We start from the raw sequence: 14,703 nt of genomic DNA on the forward strand, positions 1-14,703 counted from the left end.
AGGAGGCAACGGCAGCTACCTATTAGGTGCTTTCACAATAAAATGGTCGCCATTTCTGGCCTAAGGAGCAGCCAATGCTGAATAGGCAAGTGCCTGCCACTGAATTAAAAAAAAAGTCTGAGAGGACATATCTGAACTTGCTGTTGGGAAGCCATGGAATGCTACAGTGGGCATATAGTCATTCATATAGAATTCAATATTTCGGAGCTAAAGACTTCAAGGCGGTAACACGTGAGTGGTGGATCAAACGAATTTTGGTAAGTTATCCAGGGTAGTTACAGATATCAACATTGCACACTGTGCAGAAGAGTGAATAGTGATTATTACTTAAACATTCTGAAAATTATTCACTAGGTGCCATTGAAAAGAAAGATTGGATTTTCTCAAGAAACAAAAGTTTGGTTCTAGGACAATGCCTGGTGCATGGTGTCGCTGTGGCACTAGCAGCATTGCCTGTTTTCGATCTGTCAACATTTAAGACGCCCTGCATATATGCTATCAGTATAATATATATCTGATAAGTGATATGTGATTTCTTGGTTTTCTTAATGTTTAAAAGGAAGTTGTACTTGAGTTTCTTCACACTAATAGTGCCACAAAACTCCACACTATACATTCAAAAACGAAAATTTCATTCATATACAGTTGAAGAAATGTCTTAATATTTTCTATTTCTTTGTTTTGTATCTTTCATGAAATATTATGAAAAATGTAATTCAAAGTGAAGGAATCAAATCTGAAAAATAGAATGCACAAGGCCCTTAGTTACATCTGATAAGAAATAAGAAAATCAATCTCAAAGCTTTTCAGTCAGATTAGGTATTAAGAAGCCGATTACTTAGCCAAAGAATTCAAAAATTTATAATTTTTTGGTACATAGAAGTTTTACTAGGAATATCTGATAAGTGAACTTTGACATTTTTTTATCTTATATCAATGAAATTTTGTTGTTTCCGAAGTTCTTTATCTAATCTTGCAGAAGGAAATACTAAACCATGCTTTCACACTAATTTGAGAAGGAAACGGATATGATTTTAGAAGCAGTTCCGTTTGCATGTTAACGTGCGTGGTAAATACCTTACGGATTGAGGGAATCAATCATCTGTCAGATTCATTATAATTTTGAAACAATGAAAGTATATTCATATTTTTCAATACTTACATAGAAATTTCGAAGAAGGTGTCTACAAATACATGCCTCCAATCCTTTAGACTTTAAAATGTGTACTATTGAAACATACGTAATGTATACTGCTCGGGTATTTGCTAAAAGTTTTCATAAACTTAAGAACATTGCTAAAACGAGAATCTTTCAAATTTTCTTTTGTGAAGCAAGAAACAATCAAATTTCAGCTATCTTGTAAGGATCTTAAGTTTTACTAACGTTTATTTTAGTTTAAAACTTTACTATCCTTTTTTATTTTACACTTCCGGCCAGAATAAACGCGTTAACTTGTTTATACAAATTGTAAGTATTTAAGTATTTAGTATTTAGTAAGTATTAAGTTGTGGCTTTTTTGCCAAGAGCAGAGTTTGATGGGGAGAGAGTGACCCTTCTTGCGACTATACGTCACGCGAGCTCCAATCAGTTTCTGTATGCCTTTAAGGCCAGAGGTTTTATTCCTCTCTAAAGCTAAAGACGTATAAGATGCGTACTCCATACGTAATAATTTGAAAGGCCAGTCTTAGTGTTAGTCATTTGTGTAAAGTATTCAAAGTTAGCTTTTATTTAAATTTTAGTTCGTCAGTATTTCTAATATTTTTACGTTCAGACCACAAGTGGTTGATCTTTGTATCCCAAAGTGCGGGAACGCCTGTAATATCGTGGAAAATAAAGGGTAATTTAAACCCTTCTCATTTTGTCATCCTTGCTACACACCATAGGACATAGTTTGTAGTCAGACTCACTGTCTAATCAGGACACGTCATGCTCGCCAAACAGATTAGAAGGATCAGTAGTCCTGATAATCTTAACCAGCGAAAACAACAATAATATTAATCTGAACTGTTTTTACCGGAAATTAAACGACTGTTAATAGGTTAAATATTGGTAATAAACATATACATCTAACTACACAATTTTTTACAATAAGGTGCAGAAATTGTGAAAGAGGCCTAGTTTCTTGTGACGTACGGTAAGTTCTGAAAAATACTAAACTTTTATATAGCCTCTGCAACATAAAAGTTTCATTAAGAAAAATTATTAGCATGATTTAATTAGCTAAAAGCAAAACATTCTATAATTTTACAGGTAAAATTCTTCGAAATACGTTTAGCAAACATCTGCTGAACAAAGGGCCACTGCTTCAAAAGGGCTAGCTGCAAATTAAATAGTGAAGGATGTTTTTCTTTTCCTGGGAAAAACAGTTCCTCCTTAGGTAAAACATCCAGAAATCAGCAGTATTTTATTTAGTCACCAGAAACGAACAGTATTTTATTTGTAACTCCCAGTTAATTATTGTTATCTCTTTATAAATATTGATATTGTCTTTAAATATAAATAAATATTGTTTTTAATTGCAGCGGTAAGAGTCATAAAAAAGATACAAGCCAGTAAATTCTTTCTCAAATATCTCCAAGAATTTTACATAGAGAGGTATGAAACTTTCTATATTTAGCTAAGTAAAGCACGAGTTTCATTCAGCGGAAGTTTTATAGGAACGACATGAAATAGTAGACTTTATTTTTACAGAATATTCTCTAACCACAAAGTTGAAACTGTTTTTTTTAAAACTCTGTCCCGTTTTTAAAGAAGCTTTGTAAATGGAAGCATCATGTCTAGGTTTAGTAATTAAAGAAATGGAGCCCATAATCACTTTCATTGAAAACGTTATCTGTGTTTCATTAAGACGACTACTTATATATTATTTTTAGCTATTTAATTTCACCAGGTAATACTTATGAGTAAAAGTCTCTTGTATTTATTCCTTTCATGAAAAAAATTCATAAAACAGAGTAAAGTTTCTTTATGATGACGCTATGTATAGATAATTACTATTTTTATACAATGTTATAATAAATATTGTATCTTATTTTTATTGATTCCTCTTTAAATAATAATTGGCTGACGAAGGTTAATTTTCTTTGATGAATAGGTTTTTATTTTAGAATAAATGGATATATTTTTTACTGAATTCAAAACTCTATGCTCACTTTGTTGTCATATTCCAAAATGTATCTGACTGAAGAAATCCTTTCGAAAAAACTTGTAGAAATAATGCTAGAGTTCCTTCCCACTACATCTATCTTCTCACTACTTTCAACATTCACATACAATAGTGTCTTATTACCTTGATTAAATCTAATATTTTAATAGTAACAGCATGTTACTCTCGAAGTGCCAATAACTGTGTCTAAGTCTTTTATTTAACTCAAAATAATAATATACAGTTAAAAGCCTGTAGGTTAATTTAAAAGTTTGAAACTGATTTTATTATTCTGAATCAAATGCCTCTCTGATCCCTGTACTTTTTACTTCCTTGTACGAAGTAAAGGAAGTATTGTAACTGCGGATAATTTCAGGTACCGTATTCATATGGAAATATCCATTTTGACCTTTCTCGATCTTTCGGATGATTGTTTTGCGTGGCGTCTGTATGTACGGGTTTAAAATGGATTCAAAAGGGATTTCTTTGTGACGCCTGTACGTGCGTGCGTATGTATGTATCTCGCATTACTTAAATATGATAAGCCGTAGAACGTTGAAATTTTTTATATGAAACTTTACATGAATTTTTTTATATAAAAGTTGTGTACCTCTTTTTTTATATAGCAATCGGCAGCAACAAACTTATATATAGGGTGTTTCAGCAAATCGGTTACGAACTTTCAGGTGATATAGAATACACCTAGACGATAGAAAATCATATAGCAATGGTCGAAAACGCTTCCTGGCGCGGTAGTGACAACACAAATCACAAAAAAGGAAGGATACGAACGGGGTAAGAAAACGACATTAGAACAAGACTAGACAATGATCGTCATTAAAGGTGGTGTTCGAAATTACGATCCCGGACAGTGATGCAGGTCTCACATCTCCGGCATGGAAGATCTGCATCACACATGGAAGATGTATGACGCATGGTTCCTGTATCATGGTCAGGGGTTCCAATTTCGAACATCTTCTTTGAGGACGATGGTCGTGTATTTTTGTTCTTATTTCTTGGTGTCTGCTGTACTAAGCTTGATAAACATGTTTTCTCACCCTGTTCGTGTCCTTCCATTTTGGTGATTTGTGTCGTCACGACCGCTCCAGGAAAGCGCTTTCGACCATGCTTTGCTGTGTGATTTTTCATCGTCTAGGTGTATTCTATCTCTCTTGAAAATTTCTAACCGATTCGCTGAAACACTCTGTATATATATATGTAATTACTTTAGTAAATAAATAAATTATTATTAAATTGATATGTATTTAATAATAATTTATTTTTATTATTATATAATTTATTTATTATTATTATTATAATAATTTATTTAAGTAAATAAATTATTATTTTATTACTTTGTAGTATTTGCGCAAGTATTAGGAAATTTATTACGATTAATTAAAATGTTACTTATATAAATTATTTTTAAATACATAAGTAAATAACTTATTACTTTATTACTTTGTAGCATTTGCGCAAGTATTAGGCAATTTATTTTGATTAATTAAAATGTTACTTATATAATAGGGGACTTGGAAGTAATGTCGTTTCCGCGCATGTCGACAACAACATGCTAAGGGCAGAAGTGGAAGCAAATCCATGTCAAAAACTCTTAACCAACCTTGGTCGACCATCGAAGAACATTTAAAGTAGAATGGAAAAATAAGCAAAGCAGGTGTTTGAGTCCCCCATAATCTGTCCGAAAAGAACAAAGCCAACCTATCCATCACATGCAACGTATTGCTTTAATGGTACCATACAGAACCGTTTTTTGATCGTTTGATTAGTGGAGACAAAAAAATAAGTCCTATATGATAATCCCAAACTCAAAAGGCGGTTACAAAGGGTTAACATTCCGAAAAGGCGCTTTTGGATGTTTGATGGAGTATTCGCGGAATTGTTCATTTTGAATTGCTGAAACCTGGAAAATCTATTAATGTATACCTTTACTGTGAACAATTGGATCTAGTGAACCAATCTTTAATCGAAAAATATCTGGCGATTGTCAACGGAAAAGGCGTCATTCTGCAACACGACAATGCAAGACCGCACTGTGCAAGACGAACACTGGAAAAATATAATGAATTGGGGTGGGAGGTACTGCCTCACCCATCATATTCGCCCGATATCGCACCCTCGGATTTCCATTTATTCCGATCCCTACAACATTTTCTTAGTGACAAAAAATTTGAAAATTTGGATGATGTCCAAAATGCCATCTAGAGATATTTTACTCAAAAAGCAATTGATTTTTATCGGTCTGGGATTAAAATCGGCATACTAGATGGCAAAAGGTTGCTGATAACGAGGGTGATTATATTACTGATTGAAAATAAAAACTTATTACAAATTTACTCGTTTGAATTTAATGTAAGAAAGCGACATTACTTTCCGGTCCCCCTATTATATAAACGTAAAGCATCTAAAGTTAAAATTAAATTGGAATCAAAGCAAGGCAATTCCTTAACAATATTAATAATTGCAACAGTGTATAAGAGCTATAACACAACATCTAAACATATCAAAATTAAAATAAGAATTAATTAGTAGAACAAACTCGTAAAATAAAAATGAGAAAAGGAAAAATATGTAAAATTATACAAATATAAAAATTAATCTCCTTCTACTGAAAGTCCAATTCGGAACTCATCAGGGAAAATGAATTCAAGTTTCTTAAAAGTCGATTAATATGTTTCGAAAACATGTTTCGTTCTCCAGGTTCATTTGAGATAAAAAACCGCAAAAAAAGTTTCAATTAAATTTTCATTTTAAGATATGCAAATTCCTGAAGACTTTTATCTTTTATAACCTTTATTTTTTCCTTTCCTGAAGTTTGAGCCAATTCTGTTTTCGTGTTTTAAGATTTTACAGAGGACACAGCATCTTTTAGAAATTTCTTACTCCACCATTTTGGAGTAGACGATAAACTTTCTCGTCGGTAATAATTTTTACAGACTTCACTCAACGTTTGGCTCCCCACACATAAAGTTTAACAGAATAGGACATTTTGAACACACGTTAAAATACTTAGTTCTGCTATTGGAATCATATACGTTAAAATACTTAGTTCTGCTATTGGAATCACTATTGGAATAATTTTAATCTTTTGAACCTCATCGCATACTTTTTTCAAGAACTACAAATTTTTGCTTCTCCTGAGTAGCCTTGAATTCAACTTTTCTTCAACTTGCAAGAAACACAGTTTGGTCATCGAATTTAGTAAGCTTATATTTAGATGGTCGTCTTAAGAATTCAGTAAATTTGCGTTTTTTTTTTTTTTTTTTTTTTTTTTTTTTAATTTTTGTTTCAAATGGGTATTCAGTTTTTAGCTGTTTAAGGCTCAGATTAGATTTTATTACTTTTAGAAATCTCTATGAAAAGTTTGTCCTTTTCTTGGTATTAAAAGTTTAGGTTAGCATAATCGGGGACCACCCAATTTTTGAGTGTTTTTTAAAAGACAATTTGATTTAAAGTATATTTGTTTTGCTCTTTATTTGAAATTGCTTTTGGATTTCGGATTCACATGCAATGACATTACACCAATTTGTATTTTTTTGAATTGTTAATTTGAATAATGTAAAGTTTTATTTATTTATTTATTTATTTTGAGTAGTCAATTTGGCACAATGTAATGCTTTATTCATTTTTCCAAGTATTTCGAAAGCGTGCAGGAAAAATTTTGGATACATTCGAGATTCGAGTTTTCGGTTGTATAGAAATTTGCATGTCTTAAAATGAAAATTTAATTGAATCTTTTTGCGCTTTTTTATCTCAAATGAACCAGAAGAACAAAACAGGTTTTCGAAAAACATATTAATCGACTTTTATGAAACTTGAATTCATTTCCCCTGATGAGTTCCGAATTGGAGTTTCAGTAGAAGGAGATTAATTTTTATACTTGTATAATTTTACATATTTTCTTTTTCTCATTTTTTATTTTACGAGTTTGTTCTACTAATTAATTCTTATTTTAATTTGATATGTTTAGATATTGTGTTACACGGTTGCAACTATTAATATTGTTGAGGAATTGCCTTGCTTTGATTCCAATTTAATTTTAATTTCAGGTGCTTTAAGTTTGTTTTACTTCAATCTTGCAGATATAGCGCAGGACGAGTTTAAAAATTTTGTTGTTAATTTTTAGCCTATTATTATGTTTCTTTATATATATATATATATACACACACATATATATATATAGGTTTAAATTATTTACACGACTTTTGTTTTCAATCATTGGCGTTGTCATGTACATCCAATTAAAGAAATGTCGAAAATATTGATATTTTGCAATGTCAAATTAAAAAAAGTGTTAAGTAACAACATTTAACATTTAATAAGAAATTATAAGAAGTTTGACACCAGTAAGGCAAAAATTGGCCGGTATATTTAATTTCCAAATTTGCAATATCCGAAATAATTTTCAAATTGACTTGATCGATTAATTAAGTTTAAACGAAGTGCCGGAAAAAAGTGATAATTTCATAGGCTGTACAAGGAAGCCATGTAGTGTCCACATCAGATTTGTTTTTCAAATTTTAATCTTTTGGTTTGAATTTAAGTTTGTTTTACTTCAATCTTGCAGATATAGCGCAGGACGAGTTTATTTCATAATGTTTTTTAAACGGAAGATAAACCTGAATATGCTATTTTTTCGTAATGGCAATTTTTAGGGATAGTAGATAATAAGTCCACGGTAACATAGCACAATGTAACGCATCATAATGGCCCAAAGATCTGGAAAGACTTCGAAGATATTACTTACGACAACAAATGTTTCTTCTTTGACCTTAAATTTACGCTAATTAATTAATAAAGCAATATATTGCTGCTACCTGCTGTTAAGCTGCATCTTATGGCAGGACAATTACAGTCATTTTTCGTTTACATCATTTGATAAATAACAAATCTCGTAAACAAAAAACAAAAGCCTCATGACAAAAGATACTGCATATTAAACTTAAAAAAAAAAAAAAAAAAAAAGTTGTGTTACTACAATGCGCAAAATCTCTTATAGGAATCTTGAAGCCATGATTGGCAGAAGCTTTGGAATCTTCTTCACCATTCTTCTACTAACTGAGATTTCTTTAGCAATACCAAGGCGGCGTTTCTATCCTGCAGCACGTGACGAGTCCTCTGGAGCAGGCGAGGTGCCTTCTAAACCTCCAGGTAATGTTTCTTTTGACCCTTAATAGGTAGAAACTAATAGAAATGTAAATATTTTTAAGACGAAAGAAATACAATATAGATACATTCAGAAAATATAAATATTCTTTGTATTTTCCCTTATTGGCATTTGCAATGATGTCAGGTGGCTGTTTAAGGGAAGTTTGAATAATTTGTAGGTCGCATGTATTTAAAATATCATTTTGAGCCATGAACAATATATGAAATGAAAAAAGAAGTTTTTTAATACTAGTTCTCAACATATAATTTCTTAATTCAAAAGGACGTAAACAGAAATACTTGGAAAATCATCATTTATATTATGTTACTTTAATTCTTAAACTAGTATTTATAAAAGTGTCATTTTCATTATCTACTTGCTGCAGTAATATTTAATCTGCTACATTCTGTTTCTTTGATGGTATTAATTTGCTGCTAGTACTTGTTTCTGTTTCTCTGATGGTTTTCTGATGCAGGAAAGCCATTACTTTCTTGAAGAAATTTACGAATCAAACTGAAAATTTCTATACATTTTCGGAAGCCTTCAAAAAATGCAAAAGCTTTTCCTCCGTTATAAAGTAAGAAATTAAAAAAAAAAAAAATCAAACGATCCTGTACTAGATACATAATGTATAGCGCCTGGAACATCTTTTGTCTATTAAAGTGATTTACTTATATCAATTGAATATACCATTAAATTATTAATGACGTGTATTTTTAGAATTATACATATTAATAAAATTCGAAAAATAAATTATGGATCTAACCTTTTGATGAATAGCAGTAACTGAAAACTGATTATACCTGAACATGTGGCACGATAAATATAAAATCTTATGCTTCGCGCAGGAGCAACATTTGCCAAAAGTACGTAATGTCCAAAAACAGTGCAAAGCCTCGACGTTTCTAGAGTCAATAAGCTCTGAAAATTCGCGTGAAAATTATTTCATGGAATGTAATTCCATTTAAAAACCCGTTTAATAGTTTTTTTATAGTTATTATAATAAAAGGTAAAATTAATTTTACAAGAAGCTTGTTGAAATTAGAATGAACCTCCTAATTTCGTGTGAGAAAACTCAAGATTTATGTTCGATTGAGAGAAATTCCTAAATATTTCATTGTTAATTATTATTTCTGAAATGTTTTTATAAAACACTTTCTTCTATTATCATTTCGTAAATGGTTTCGTGGAGCGTTTGTTTTACCATGGTAATAAAATCCACATTAATGCGCCCTTTTTGGGGGGTTTAATTTCCTAACCACGAAAATCATTATTTTTCATTAGCCAAGAAAATCATTTATTAATGTTTCCGAAAATTTATTAATGTTTCCGAAAATTTATTAATGTTTACGGAAATACTTCTTAAAAAATTGCTGTCTTGCTATATTGTTGCTCTATTTGTTTAGTTGCTAATTGCTATATTGTTCAAGTCTGATATTTTGGGAGTTTATCTATAAAATTTCAGAAAAAATTAAAAGCAATTTGGAAAAGTTTAAAAGTTTTAAATCATAATATCGAGGAGAAAGCATAATCTGATATCGAAATTTTATATAAATTTCAGTTTGACAACTGAAACAATTATAAGCTAAGCAGTTACAATCGACTTAGTAGTTTAAGAACTAGTCCTCCAAAAATAAAGATGCGGAACATAAAAAATGTTATATTTAAAATTAGCTCTTAAAAATGGGAAAGCCGAGTTGTAGGAAAAGATTGCTATGATTTTATTTCATCGCAAATCAACCCTGCAAGACTTGTGTATTTCTATAATAAATGAAACACTTAATTGTTCAGGACATACCTGTGCATTTATTTTATTGTATCATCTGCGCACGAGGATTGCAATAAATAGTATTTTTCAATTTGTAATGCTTTCCATTTTGTCAGCATACGAAATTCGTAACTTGAAAATAAATAAAAATCTTGGAGTGGTCTTCTCGGAAATGCTACTAAAATAAAATACAAGCTGTTTAAATAAAATATAAATATAACGAGAAATACAAATATTCTTTTTAGTTTAATTTTACATTTGATCAATAGCTTTCCATTTAGGTGGCATTTTATAGTATTTTTCTAAACTTGTTTTCTTTTCTCATAAACTTTTAATAACTTTCTTCATAACTTACTTAACTTTCTTATAATTTTACGAGCTGATGGAAAAGAGAGTGTGATGTTAACCACCATCCAAGTCTAGTTTTGTTGATTCAGTCATTAATAGTTTCCATTTATACTTACATTCTTATAGGAGCTACATGTGTTTTGTAGTCTTTATTAGACATATGCTTAAATTTTCTTCTGCCAGAATTATTTGAAATATTCTTCACATGAGGGTTTAGACATGAAATTTTAGTTAACATTATAGACACTATTAAGTTTTTCTGAGCGCTTTTCGCAGAACTTGCTCTTTCCAGATGTTATCTAATTCGCTGCGCGATCGCCGGGATTCGAACAATGGATATTTGAATTACCATTTGGCATATTGACTATTTACACCACGAAAGAACGCACGGTGGAAAGGGATAAGATAATTCTGTACATTCTTCCCCGCTTAAAAGACGACTGGAGACCAAAACAAGAGCCAATTCAGTTAGATCAAAATAGTGACGAATTACCATCCATCACGTATTACCATCCATCACGTAGCTTGAGCCCATTATAGAGACCACCAGGTTTCTGCAAAGCAGGAAATCAACCGTGGCCAACATGAAAAATCAACCGTGTTCTCGCTGGGACTTGAACCATGGATTTCCACACCAGAAAAGCATGCATGAGTTCCCAGGTGATAATTCTTTACATAATTTTTCACAGTTTCGATGAATCCAGCTCCCGAACTAGAAATTCTTTCCAGGATTAGTTCTTTGAAACTTTCCATGCTTACAGATAACTTTTATCTTTAATGAAGAATTCTAATTGTAAAAATTTACTATTCTCTGTTTTTTGAGTTCGTATTTCACTTTCTATTAACATGTTTTACTCTAATAAATAACATGATAAACCTCCTCTTCTAAATTTCGTATTATTCTTTTGTGCATTACTTCAGATGTTTCTAAAATAATAATATGAAACACAATAAATCTTTAGAAAAGCATTTAGCTTTTTGTTAAAATCAGTGCGGATTATAAATAAATTCCTATTTTTTTATTTCAGCTTTATTACTTCTTGCTGCTTCTGGTCCAATACAAACACACATTAATAATTCATTTTTCTACTCTCAAAGTTCGATTAGGCTAGTCTTCGGCCCTACGCATAGAGCATTCTTCCATGGACATCCAGTATTTATTTCTCTTGACTGAAACAAACATATTAATAGGAGAAATTATAAAATCATTTTGGGAACCTTAAAACATCGGGTTCAGGCAATAATTAATTCTAGTCTGTTGTCCGAAAATACAGTGCAAAGCGCCAACTTTGGAATTCTGGTGAGAACGACTTAGCTGTGTTTGCATAGCCCACCAGGATCAAGTATTCTATCATAACGCTGTGTGTCATCATTCTTTAGGGTTACGTTGAAGGCTACGTTCCCGTTCACTACTGCCAACAACACTTGTATCGGTGCATCAGACATGCATTAGTACTGTTGTGATAAACATTGTCTGGAAAATACAAAAAATGTGTAGTCCGAAATCAAATACAGTTTAGATACGTGGCATGTGATTAAAGAGGCATACAAAGAACATTTGTGGTATAGAGGGAAAACTCAGTGAGTTTCCAGTTATTTACAAGTATTAATGATTATTGTAGGTCCAAAGACTTATTTATAGTAGCTCTTAATTTGAATTTCCAGAATTATTTGACTTTTGCATGTTCTGCATTTGAAATTTGCATGCTGTGTAGCCTCATGCTTATGTATTTATATATCTATATTGTAATATAAATGCAATTAAAAAAACGCTAACTTAATCTCAGATTTCATAATTTTAAAATCCCAAAGATATATGACAATAAAAAGTGGTGCTAAAGATTTATTTTAAATCTAGATGAAAGCATTGAAGGTCGTAGAAGAATACCTCCTTTTGGAGATCCTGATCTGCTGGGCAATGGAGTCTTTGATATGTATGATACAGATCTGGGACATATACCTAAGGATAGAGATCATGGAATAATAGACAACAATCCTGACTATGATTTTAGGGAACCATCAGACGTGGATTACGCTGGACCAGGAAAAGGTTTCGGATACGGAAGGCCGACGTTAGATAAAGTTCCAGTAGTGTAAGTGAGTTTCTCCAGGTTTTTTTAATTATTTAGAACATATAAATCCATTAATATTAAAATTCGTGAGAAGAATATTAATACTAAAATTCGTAAGAAGAACAGCATCTTTTCTCACTGTCAAAGTTCGATTAGGCTAGTCTTGAGCCATACACATAGAGTATTCTTCCGTGGACATCCAGTACTTATTTCCCTTCATTGAAAAAAAAAATAAGAGTATGAAAAATAATAAAATCATGTTGGGAACCTAAAACATCGGACTCAGGCAATAATTAATCCTAGACTGTTGTCCGAAAAAAAGAGCATATTTCTTATACTATACTTGTTTACAATTTTTATTTACACTGAGTTACATCAGAAAACGCAAGTAAGTAAACCTTTCTGTATCCCTCTGTTCAACTGCTAATCGATACCTAAGAAGTTTCTAAACATTTTTCATCAATAATTCAACCAGTTTCTGCTGTATCTTCGACCATTTATGAAGATTAATTGTAGAAATATCAGGATCAAAGCCTTTGTAGTCTCTGTACTAGTTTTTGAAAAAACATCAGTATCGGCTGCGCAGACGGAAAAGGGACTTTGACCTTATCGAAGATACGTGTTCGAATCTTGGAGAAGGCATGGATGTAATTTGTCGGTCCCTTCCTAGGAGGAAACGGTGGACCACCTATTAGGTGCCTCCATAACGAAGAGACCATACCGCTTCCAGCCTTAGTAGTAGCTAATGCCTATAAACGTCTAGAGCCCGGCACTGGATCAAAAAAGTTATCAGTTTTACACATATTTTGTTCTGATGTACCCCACAAATGTAGATTTGAGTTCCAACCTAGATGACTAATTCATTTTCGTGTTTCTGTAATAATTTAGCAGTTATACGAGTCTGAAGATAAAGTACCGTAAGTGCTCTAAAAATGTCTAACAATTTTTATACCACTTGATAGAGATTCTGTGAGATGATAATCAGGATACCCATATTTGCCAGGAAAAATACCGAATTATTGAGATTTAATCGTGATACGAAGGAATATAGCTTGATGGTGCGTCTAGATAAGTTAAAACAATTGGTAGATAGGGACGACCGATGCTTTTGATCTTTAGTGAAGTCAAATTTTGTTAAAAAAAAAAAAAAAAAAAAAAAAAAAAAAAAAAAAAAAAAGTGCCAGCAGACTTTTGGTTGGCATCTGGATGTGATATTGGTATTCGTAGAGTGCATCGGTAGGTGTTGTACACTTAGATTCTATGGCCGAGCTGCAGCACATAAGCCAATAATCATTTAACTCAATACTGGGCCGATTATAATAAGCGCAAAACATATCAACTGTGGACTCCAGCACAAATGATGAGCTTCATTTATCGTGAAGAATTACATTATATCTTGGACCATTAGAAAGAACATATGTCGACCTGACGAATATCAGGTGAGCGTACGTTGTTCTTACTGTGAAATTTGATGGAACAAGAGTTACGGAATGAGTATTTTTCGCAGTTTAGTCTATGTCCACTGATTTTTGCGCCTTTAACATTGAATGCGGAAGCCTGTGAGGCAGTATTAGACAATTATTTGCTATTCATCTTGTGGCAACAGTTTTGAACCGGCTGTTACCATTTTCAATATGAAAATTCACCCTTTCATCAAAAGAAACGTATTTAAAGTGACGGTTGATCAAACGACCTTTAAACCGGTACAGAACTTTTCTCTATGTTGGAGAAGGATCGAAAGAAAATAATTTCAGACATCTATCGAAATTTAGTGAAAACGTCTTCGAAGTCTAGAGGCCGTGATCTGGTAGACCTATGACATATTGGCGCTATACCAGCTACAGATAAAGAATTTTCTACGACTATTCTGTTATTAATGGATATCGAGTACACATGTGTATATTAGATTCCGCATCAAATACTGTTCCTCATGCATTTTCTTACTAGTGAAATAAAAACAAAAAATTAGTAGTCTTTAATGCAAATCATAAATATTTTCTTTGAAAATTAAAAAATGCATGTAAGAAGGCTTTGAATTAAGATTGAATCTCATGAACTTGTTGCCTCTAAAAATAGTAAGAAAATAACAATAAAAGCATAGACACAGTTTAATATTTAGAAATCTTCCAATTTTATTTTCACTTTGCTAATGTCTGGGATAAAGCAAAAAAATACCTTAAATGTTACGCGTTAATTCTTAGT

At 31.8% G+C, this 14,703-nt stretch overlaps 1 protein-coding gene across 1 annotated transcript in view; it reads left to right on the forward strand.

Annotated features, from left to right (window-relative positions):
- The first annotated feature begins 2,313 nt into the window (after positions 1–2,313).
- The window catches only part of LOC118181242 (uncharacterized), a 28,420-nt gene continuing 16,030 nt past the window's right edge, over positions 2,314–14,703 (forward strand). The window contains exons 1-4 of the mRNA XM_035350334.2: positions 2,314–2,378; positions 2,524–2,596; positions 8,164–8,315; positions 12,288–12,522. Of these exons, the coding sequence (XP_035206225.1) occupies positions 8,177–8,315; positions 12,288–12,522 (374 nt within the window). The 5' untranslated portion in view covers positions 2,314–2,378; positions 2,524–2,596; positions 8,164–8,176. The remainder of the gene's footprint in view (positions 2,379–2,523; positions 2,597–8,163; positions 8,316–12,287; positions 12,523–14,703) is intronic.

The sequence above is a fragment of the Stegodyphus dumicola genome, chromosome 8 (genome assembly GCF_044657685.1).
Source record: "Stegodyphus dumicola isolate Sdum_Otavi_A_Nest chromosome 8, ASM4465768v1".
Lineage (NCBI taxonomy): Eukaryota > Metazoa > Arthropoda > Arachnida > Araneae > Eresidae > Stegodyphus > Stegodyphus dumicola.